Genomic DNA, 10,326 nt, shown 5'->3' with positions numbered 1-10,326 from the left:
AACGATTAGGGTTTCTAAGACTAGCTCGAGGTAGCACGGGACCGAGATTATATAGAAGATTGTTGGAACACTATTGTAAGTTGAGGGTTATCTAATCGTTACTCTCAACTAAAATGATGATTAATTTTGAAACTTATTTTTCAATTTTCTTCACCATCAAAGCCAGAAAATATTTCTTCTTTACTGTAATTTCACCGTACTTAACATGTTTTTTTAGATATCCTGCCGCACGGTATGCGTATAGAGGTGCCGCATCCAGTTGCGGATTTATATACATTCTATGGCCGGCTGGAGATCCCCGGCCAGGACAGCCTGGCGCTCGGCACCGACAACCTCATGCTGAGGGGATCCAGGGTCAAGAACACAGAGTGGGCGATAGGATGCGCCGTCTACACGGGTCAGTTAATTTTAATCATGATATCTTCGTTCTGTTATTATTTATTGAAATTTTACACAAAAAATAAGTCTCAGGGCATGTCCCACTAAATTGTAAATTGTCTGAAATAACCCAACGTGTAAAATATGTGATGGAATTGGACATATCGGATTTTGTTACCTAATCTGACAGTGACGTAATTTTTAAGCTATCTGAACCTCTATCAGCCAGTGGTGGGACAGTTAGTCATGTAATTGAACAAAATTAGCTTTGGTTCAATCAATATTAAACGCATATTGAAATCTTGATTACATAATCCAAATATAGATCGATAAACCGTAAATCTTTTCATTCTTGCTAAAAGAATTAATTGTAGATTTTATCTCTTTTATCAATACGTCGACCTTGATTTTAGAATGACTGCTTTAAAAATACACTAAAGTTAACAATGAGTTTCCTTTTTACCTGCTACGATTAGTTTTTCCTTCCCTTTTTTTTCTTATATGCAAAGTCAACCTTTATTAACATAGAAGGGAACGCACAGACAAGATTACTATTTACTCGTATATTTATTCACAATGACAGTATAGATTCCTTTTGACATTATCAATTTTGTTTCAGGAGAAGAAACAAAATTAGCTTTAAACTCGAAGTATTCTGGCAACAAATTCTCGTCATGCGAATCAGCAGTCAACAGTTTTCTAGTGCTGTTCATCTTGTTATTACTGTTCGAAATATCGATATCGATGGTATTTAAAGTGGTTATCGAGAAGGGACATCCCGAGAGAGACCTGTATCTAGGACCGGGGATAAAGTACCCGCCTTCAGTCGGCGCTGTGTTGCAAGATTTGTTGTCCTTTCTACTGTTGTATTACTATATTATTCCTATGTCGCTATACGTGACTATCGAGCTGTACAAATTTATAGGTAAGACAGAATTAATAAACCAAAATTATTATTAATAAATACTTACGCAAATATACAAAAGTGGAAACAGATAGAAGGGATTTAACATAATAAAGTAGTTAACGTTTTCTCGATAAAAACTTCTGACACCTGTGATACAATCTTATCGTCTATAAGTTTGATATGACGTGATACAAATGAAAGAGAACAATAGCGTTATATCGACGAAAACCTTTCCTTTTATCACATGGTCTAGTTGTCTCAATTCTACAGAAAATGCTTTTTTGCATAGCCTGAACAATACCATCTAAGCTGAACATCTAAACCATCACGGGACAAATACTAAGAAGCAAGGTAACATTTAAAAGTAATTCTTATGAAGTCGTTGTTTAGGTGCATTGTTTATTGGCTGGGATGAGGAGCTGAGATGCGAAGACACCGGGCGGCCCGCCATCGCCAACACTTCCGATCTCAACGAGGAGCTCGGACAAGTGGAGGTGCTGTTCTCAGACAAGACAGGCACGCTCACTAAGAACCTCATGGTCTTCAAAGCTTGCACTATTGGAGGACGCGTCTACGAAGAGAAGGATTCTAGACTTTACGATATCGAGCGATTTGATGAACCGGTCGACACGTTTCAGGTCCGTCGTTTGTTTGATAATAAACTACTTCGTGCAGTCTTGTAAACAATATACATAGGAAAAGGCTTCATTTCATAAAATTACAAAATTCTCTTAATCCTACTTTATTGACAACTTTCTATTTCAGACAGATATTAAATTTTTCTTCACAATACTCGCGCTGTGCCACTCTGTGCAAATATCTAGCGAGGACATGAAGAAACTAAGCGCAAGGTTATCTGGAAATGGTAACATGCAACTTATGAACTTCTTTCGAAGGAAAAAACTGAACAGAGGGACGATAGGTAACAACAATACGAATGAAAACAAACCTGGTGTATTAAATACCTTAGCATGGAACAGTCTTCTGAGGGATACTGGAAGCAAAATGGATTACCAAGCCAGCAGTCCCGACGAAAAGGCTCTTGTAGAAGCGGCCGATAGAGTCGGCGTGACATTCCTCGGTGAGGAAGGAAACAATTTGGTTATAAAAATCGGAGAAGAGACGGAAATGTACGAGCGTTTACAACTAATCGAATTTACATCAGAACGGAAAAGAATGTCGGTCATTGTTAGAGATAAAAATGGAAAGGTAAGTCATAGACTAGAAATTAACTTTATGTAAACAAGATATTAGATTTAATTAAGGAGAAAGTCTGATAATGTTACAGATTTGGCTTTTCTGTAAAGGCGCGGAGAGTTCAGTGTTCCCTATCTGTAAAGACACGGTTATGATTGAAGAGACAAATCGAGACATAAATGCATTTGCTAACAGGGGACTGAGGACTTTAGCTGTAGCGTATAGAGAAATATCATATGAAGAGTACGCCAGAGTGACAGAAGGTAACTATTTCAAGAACTGTATCCAGTGTGTGTAGAATTGTCTTTTAGAGATGATTTAACTTGTTGTCAGCTATAAAGCGTATAGACGGTAAGAGCGCGTCTGCGCTGCAGCAGGTGACGCTGCAGTACCGCGTGCTGGAGCAGCAGCTGACGCTGGTGGGCGCCACCGCCGTGGAGGACTGTCTGCAGGACGACGTGGCCGACACGCTGGCCTCGCTGCGCCGCGCCGGCATCAGGACCTGGGTCCTCACGGGGGACAAGGTACTGCTAAGTCTAAATATATAAAATAACAATAATTACACCTGCATTCGTTGTATTAAAAGTCAAGCGAATGCTTTATACAATATCTAGTAACCATATCGACAGGAGGCGAAGTCATTTTTATTATCATTCTCTTGGTAACCGGTCACTTTAGCTCTCGTTATAAAAATATACGCACATGTGTTTCAAAACAATCACTGCATTTATCGATAAGATGTAATTAATATTGATAATAGTTCACAGTCACAGATATTTTATTATCTAAAACTGAAATTTTAAAAATTGATTTTATTAATAAAATTGAAATTCAATAGAATGTAATAACTCAGCTTACATTATAAAGATTTTGTTAAAAGTATTTTATACTCTGCAAGCGCTTACTTAGATAATTGGATTGGACAGCATCCTAGCTGGCTGATTTCCAATGATATTACAATCGCACAGTAATTTACCACAAACAAAAAACTAAATAACCAAGCTTAACTATGTAAAAAATAGTTTAACTCAAATAAATCAAATAAAAAATTTAAAATTCTTTTTTATAGGTAGAAACGGCAATAAATGTAGCACAATCTTGCAGCCACATATCAGAGAACGACAGGCGAATGTTCCTTATCGGAGTGAAGGACGAGGTGGCTCTGCAGGCACACCTCGAGGAGTGCCGCCTCACCATCCTGGAGCCCGGCTACCGAGACCTCACCCTCATCGTGGACGGCACCAGCATGAGCTGCATACTGGACACCGCAGCTGCGCCCGCATTCGTTGACGTCTCCTTGAAGTGCAATGCTGTGCTGTGCTGCCGACTGTCTCCTATACAGAAAGCTAAGGTAAGTTGAACAGAGTGTGACCTCTTTTCTTATTGTCATCTTTCTATCGGAGGTATGATTTTAGGTTTGGCGTATTAAAACTTCGGAGTCCAGGAATCACCTTTATTCGCATCATAATCCAATGAAGACAATTTTTTGCACTTTTAATTTACTGTTGCATACACTTTCCTTTAAGTTTCTCTTACGTCCTAACCAAAATCCGAGTATAAATAAAAATTGTCTTTTACGTTTCCATTAAGTCTATCTGTCTCTTTAAGTAACTGAAAAATACTCAGAGACATTAATCGTTCACTGTGGTAATTTTAGTAATGTTAACATTATGTTGATTTTTATTTAGACATTGATTAATCTACCGTTAAAAATACTGTTTATGGGAGTACATGTTGGTTTTGTTGCAGATAGTAAAACTGATAAAGAACAGTCCGGAGAGGCCGGTGACGGCAGCCATCGGGGACGGCGCCAACGACATCTCCATGATCCAGGAGGCGCACGTCGGCTTCGGCATCTTCGGCAAAGAGGGGCACCAGGCTGCCAGGTTCTGACATTCTGATGCTACTGACTAATTTAAAGAGCGTCGGTAGCTCAGGGGTTTAAGTAATTGTCTAATCTACAGGTCATGGCTTTGAATCCTCCCTTATACCAATGTGAATTACGGTTTTTCGAATTTCATATGAACATAACCGACGCCCTTAGGGTGAAGGAAAACATTGTGATGCAGACTTCACATTTCGGTAAAGATATGAGTGGAGTCAACCAACCCGCACTGCAGAATGGTTGACTATGTCCTAGTCACCCCTAACTTAGGTGGGCCCCGAGCGAGGAGACATAGTGAGCTGATGATAAATTAATGTAATAACTTTTATTGTTCCCAGGTCAGCAGATTTTGCGTTCACCAAGTTCTCTATGGTGAAGAAGATGCTACTAGTGATGGGGCATTGGTACTACCAGCGGCTCGCAACACTCATACATTACTTCTTCTACAAGAATCTAGTGCTCGGGAACATTATGGTATAGTAAAGTAATAATAATACTTAAGAACTTCAGTAGTCTTCAGTAGTTATTGCGATTTTTATTGTGTTTTTGCCCTCATTTAGTTACCATGGTAACCAATTGCAACGTGATTGAAACTTCTGTAGCCATTTTACGTATCAGAAACAGTTGATTTAAAAGGATGTGGAGTCAACCAACTCGCAGTGCAGCGTAATTGTTTTTTTTTATGGGCGGGGGCAGTTACACCCTAAAATATGTATTTACAACCGTTTCCTAAAGTGACAGGGATATCACCAGGGAGTAGTAATTTACACCCAGGCTTACTATATTAACTGTGTTCCAGTTGTTCTTCCAAGTGCACTCAGCGTTCTCCACGCAGTCCATCTATGACTCCATGTACCTGACGCTGTACAACCTGCTGTTCACATCCGTGCCCTGCCTCGTGCTGGCCGTCACCGACCAGCGCTGGCCGCAGTCGCTGCTCATGAAGTAATTGCACCTAACTAACATTCCTTTCCCACTAAGACTAGTCGGTTTCTATGACAGGTCGTTTAAAAAATGGGAAACGGGGTTTACGGCCGAAAACTGGGATGGCTTAAAATATGATACACTAGCTTTTGCCCGCCACTCCGTCCATGTGAAATTTAAAAAAAAAAGTGAGTAGTCTATGTGTTCTTCCACACTATCCTCTACATCTATACCAAATTTCATCGCAATCAGTTTAGCCGTATAGGCTACAAACTCTAACAAACATCCATCCATCTAAACTTTCGCATTTATAATTTTAGTATGAAGTATAATTGTCTAAAATGTCAAGGCGACGCTTAAGCTACGATTTCCATTAAAATTGTGAAATATGTATATTGTTTTCAGAAATCCAACATTATATCGAGGCATAAGGAAGAACAGGCTGATGTCGTGGTGGAACTTCCTGGCGTGGCTGCTCTCCTCCATCTATCATTCTGTACTCATCTACGGCTTCTCCAAGACAATGTTCATGAGCTCCGTTATAAACACCGACGCTAAGACTATCGATCTGTGGTAAGATATTCTTTTACTGAAAACTTTTATATTATCCTATTTGCGAATTTTTGTAATAATAAAAACACAATTACCCATGTATTGAACGACCTTTTTATACAGACATAAAAGCTGCATCCTATTAGTTATTGTTCCGCGACGTCACAATACGTATCCATAGTGCCAATTATGTATGTGCTACATCGGCAATAGTGGCAATAAGGCGTACAGAGTGCCAATTATCATCATTACCACCTTGATGGTAGGAATTCCACGACAACGAGGTTTTCACGTTCTTACCTCGTACAGCCGCGTGGAACATTCTGTCCTCAGCGGTATTTCCAAACAGTTACGACTTAGGCCTTCAAGAAAAGAGCGTACTCCTCCCTTAAAGGCCGGCAGCGCATCTGTAGTCCCCTAGACGTTGTGGATGTTAATGGGCGTCGAATCAATTAATACGCTAGCTTTTCCTATAAAAAACGTACGACGGTAGTTTTTTAATTTTAATACCGTCAGATTCCCGGACAGTACAATTGTAATATTGTATTTCAGGTGCTTTGGTGCGGTGCTGTTCCACCTGATGATGCTGGTGGTGTCGCTGCGGCTGTGGCTGCAGGCGCGCTACCACACGCTGGTGTTCGTCCTCACGCTGCTCCTGTCTATGCTTAGTTACATCATTTTCAACACCATCTACTCCTTGTTCTATTTGTAAGTATAACAAACTGGCTAGTGTATTAGTGTTGAGAAAGTTCTTCTTTTTGTGCCGTCTCCTAACGAAGGTTGGTAATCATTACAGCAACTTGAAATTTAGACACAGCATTTCTAAATAAAAAACGCGTATTTTAGTTGGGCCATTGGCGAAGATTTTTAAGTTGAGAATATTATTTTGTTTTATAGTTTTTTTTTTCATTTAGGGACAGTAAAAAACATACAGACAAATTGAGTACCTCCTTCTTTTGGGAAGTCGGTCAAAAAATATATATAATGTTGATCAAATTATCAACATTGTAATTAATTACTAATTTTCGCGCGACTCAGTCTGCGTGGAATTAAAAAATAAAAGAAAGTAACCAATGTGTTCTTCCATCCATCTAAACTTTCACATTTATAATATTAGTATGAAGTATGATGTATACCCCTTTTTCACAGTGAAATAGACGGCGACGTGCTGGGCACGTACACGAGACTCCTAACATCGCCATCTTTTGGTTTCCTGAACGTTTTAATGATAGTAGCAGCTCTCGCGCCGGACTACTGCGCGCGCTTCCTCACTGACAGCCGCGGCTTCAGACATTTGAACAACGGTATTGCCAGTGTACAGAGAGTGTTTTCTACTAGACTTTGAAAATTTATTTCTTAACTTTAGTGAAATTTACTGTATTTGTTAATTGATTGTGAATGAATTTATGATTTAGCATTTATTTGGTTTAAGATTTGGCACAAATGTGATATGTATTTTTTTATTATAGAATCTAACTTATGGGTCAATGAATTCTTATAATATAAACTCTGCTTACCCCTTAATATACGGAGTATATTTTTTTTCTACATGGAATGTAAACCTTTTTAGACAGTATAATAGAATAATAATGTATTTAACAACACTATTTCTGAATTGTACTAATTTACAAGTTAACAACGGTAGTAAGTATTTAATTTCGCATTTCAAAACACTCGAAAGACAGTATTAATATACAAAAATCCAGTTTGTGTAGTTGAATTAAGATAATATAAACATAAGAATATACCCTACAAAGGGGTTAGAGCAATATTTTTTTAATAAATTTGCTTGTTTCTTTATTTTGATTGAATTGACTTATATTGTTTTAAAATAATGGTATATCTAGCTATAAGTTTGAAAATTGTAGATATTTTTATAGAATAAATGTAATGTAAATAAAATAAAAATATCAGAGTTTAAATATTTTAATAATGTACAATTTGTTAACATAAGTTAAAGTATAAGTATATGGTAATAATTTATAGGTTATTTAATAATGTGAAATGTACAAAGTACACAAAACTCGCGACGGGTAAACAAGAATGTATTTACGATATTAAAATGCATTATTAATAACAAAAATATTTATTGTATTTGAAATAAATGACTTTATTTTTATAAAGAGTATGTAGTTACCTCTATTCCCCCACACATCGCAATTTAAAAACCAATTTTACATCCCTGTGAAATATCCTTATAACTCACTAACAATAGGTCAAACATAACAATTTCATAAAAAAAATTACCCCTGAATTTGGGCAAAATTAATGGCCCATGAGGGGATCGAACCCGCGACCTTCGCGTTATTAGCACGACGCTCTAACCAACTGAGCTAATGGGCCGTCGACAGAAATAAAAAAAAATTATACAAGAATCATTTTAGATTTAAAACATGTTTTTTTAAGCTTGTCTATTAACTTACAGTAGTTTGTATACAATTAAAATATATTGCTTTGGGGTTTACATCTAGCGAACAAATCAAGAAGAATCACAGCTTGTTTTTAGAACTTTATTTTTCTTTTTATGGCGGCTTCTGCCGCTCTCGTCGTTCCCCTGACATATATTTCTTAGGGAGCTGGGATGAGTTTTTAGAACTAGGATTAGAAAGTCTCTTTCGTCCGCGACTTTGTCCGCGTGAAACTGAAAATAAGAATTTTAAAAATCTTCCCTGTAGTTTTTGAGTTATTTCAATACATACAAAAATCCAAATATTTCCTCTTTATAATATCGGTATAGATAGAATGTGTGTCGCTATTCAACAGTAATAAATTTGTTTTACAAGATACTAAAACAACATGTAAAATACTTTATGGTATAATAAAAAAAATGATTATAACATTTGACGTAAGACATCATCGGCCCATTAGCTCAGTTGGTTAGAGCGTCGTGCTAATAACGCGAAGGTCGCGGGTTCGATCCCCTCATGGGCCACATAAGTTTTTTTGTAATTTCAAACGAATATATTAACCAAATTATAAACCCATTTTTTTACTAAATAGTGACATAAATAGTACGCGCGCTTTAAGGATGTTAGTTTATGACAAAAAAAAACAAATTGATTAAAACATTTATTTCACATAGAATTATGCATCAAATTGACTTCTTGGAGAAGTAATCAGTTATCTTCTTGCTCATTTTCTTTTTAATCTCCATCGACAAATCCATCGAGGAACGTTTGGTGTCCCTTGCTGCGTCGCCTCCGCTGGTCGACTGCACGTTGTGTGAGAGCGGCAATGTATGCGGCCGGGTCAAATTCAAACTTCCACTGCCTTCATCGAGTTTCTCCATTTCTTGGAACAAGCGTGACGTCATATCACTTGAATCACTGGCTGCCATTTTGTTGTTGGACTCCCTTTTGTCATCGGTCGCCATTTTGTCATCCGCCGCTATTGTGTCATCGACCGCCATTTTGTCGCCCGTCTCCATTTTGTCGTTACTTGATGACTGTGTGTGCTTTTCAACGTTTTTATTGGCGTCGTTTAGATTTATCGCAAGTGAACATTCCTCTTGTGAGTTCGAGTTATATTCGAAGGGAGAGTTGAAGCATTCAGTTTCTACCGAGTCTATCATATCTACGTCATCTTGGATTTCGCTCTAGAAAAAGAAAATATTTTTTATAGTGACATAGTTTTCTTTTTTAAATCCATTAAAATAATTAAAAACGAGACGGTTGCCTGTAATTGTCAGATATTTGTTTATTAACTTACTTCAGTGAAGAGAGTGGGGGAGTTGGCGGCGAGCTGGCGCAGTATGTAGCGGTGCAGGCGGGAGGGGGGCAGCCCCTCCTCGCAGAAGTCCAGCAGCAGCTGGTACAGTTGCCCTGCTCATACAAAATCACATATAAAATGTAACACATAAAAGATTCTGTCTATTAAGCTGGTAAACTTCTATAGTATTTATAACTTATGCCCACATTTGCGAGAAAAAATCTTAAGTAATATGTTCTTCCAGACTTTGCATACATCTGTATAATATTTGAGAACATTTGTACAGTTTTGTAAGAGTAGTAACAAATGTCCATCCATCCAAACTTTTTTTTTATTTTACTAGACGTTTGGACGAAATTATAATAAAAATATTATTTACATTTTTAATACCCAAATTTAAATGCACAAATTACAAGGAAAGCCTTTGACATTGGATAACAATTACCGTTACCGCGGCAATCATTTTTCCTTGATGTTGGCAGCTTGTAGTTTATACTCCCTTTCTCACATTAGGGTTTTTTCCAACTAATTTACCTTAAGTTTAATAGCGTGTTAATATATAGCATGTAAATGTAGAACTTTTTATTAAAGAAACAATTATTTAAAAATATGCTGTGATTGCTGACGTCCTACGTAAAGAAGTAGTGTGTGCTTACACTTTATTATATTAGTATAGATAGTATAAAAATATAGATTGTAAATTAAAGAGCAATAAGGGCTATTCTATTGTGCATCCTACGGCAACACCGGCGGTGAATAAGCGCGGAGGGGCCCT

General features: G+C 37.5%; 2 protein-coding genes and 2 non-coding genes across 4 annotated transcripts; 2 read left to right on the top strand and 2 right to left on the bottom strand.

The window, feature by feature from the left end:
- Positions 1–171: 171 nt before the first annotated feature.
- LOC106106787 (probable phospholipid-transporting ATPase IF) lies at positions 172–7,995 on the top strand. The gene is made up of 13 exons (XM_013287444.1): positions 172–397; positions 998–1,303; positions 1,676–1,923; positions 2,051–2,494; positions 2,574–2,745; positions 2,816–3,006; positions 3,552–3,833; positions 4,232–4,368; positions 4,706–4,841; positions 5,167–5,312; positions 5,697–5,864; positions 6,396–6,551; positions 6,993–7,995. The coding sequence occupies exons 1-13, from the start codon at positions 235–237 to the stop codon at positions 7,186–7,188; spliced, it is 2,745 nt and encodes a 914-aa protein (XP_013142898.1). The 5' UTR covers positions 172–234; the 3' UTR covers positions 7,189–7,995.
- A 117-nt stretch (positions 7,996–8,112) lies between these two features.
- Positions 8,113–8,186, bottom strand: Trnai-aau. Its single transcript has one exon. It is a non-coding gene; the product is annotated as a tRNA-Ile (tRNA).
- A 515-nt stretch (positions 8,187–8,701) lies between these two features.
- Trnai-aau lies at positions 8,702–8,775 on the top strand. Its single transcript has one exon. It is a non-coding gene; the product is annotated as a tRNA-Ile (tRNA).
- A 124-nt stretch (positions 8,776–8,899) lies between these two features.
- Positions 8,900–9,894, bottom strand: LOC106106762. The gene is made up of 2 exons (XM_013287410.1): positions 9,552–9,894; positions 8,900–9,438 (listed from the first exon to the last, which is right to left on the bottom strand). The coding sequence occupies exon 2, from the start codon at positions 9,412–9,414 to the stop codon at positions 8,935–8,937; it is 480 nt and encodes a 159-aa protein (XP_013142864.1). The 5' UTR covers positions 9,415–9,438; positions 9,552–9,894; the 3' UTR covers positions 8,900–8,934.
- Positions 9,895–10,326: the final 432 nt, after the last annotated feature.

The sequence above is a fragment of the Papilio polytes genome, unplaced genomic scaffold (assembly GCF_000836215.1).
Source record: "Papilio polytes unplaced genomic scaffold, Ppol_1.0 DF822178.1, whole genome shotgun sequence".
NCBI lineage: Eukaryota > Metazoa > Arthropoda > Insecta > Lepidoptera > Papilionidae > Papilio > Papilio polytes.
This window is presented reverse-complemented; position numbering and strand designations above follow the sequence as displayed.

Excerpts from the sequence above, each read along its gene's own strand:
- LOC106106787 (XM_013287444.1), top strand. The coding sequence starts at position 235 with ATGCGTATAGAGGTGCCGCATCCAGTTGCGGATTTATATACATTCTAT. Across the intron at positions 2,495-2,573 it reads TTAGAGATAAAAATGGAAAG|ATTTGGCTTTTCTGTAAAGG; the intron begins GTAAGTCATAGA and ends ATAATGTTACAG. Across the intron at positions 3,007-3,551 it reads GGGTCCTCACGGGGGACAAG|GTAGAAACGGCAATAAATGT; the intron begins GTACTGCTAAGT and ends TCTTTTTTATAG.
- LOC106106762 (XM_013287410.1), bottom strand. The coding sequence starts at position 9,414 with ATGATAGACTCGGTAGAAACTGAATGCTTCAACTCTCCCTTCGAATAT.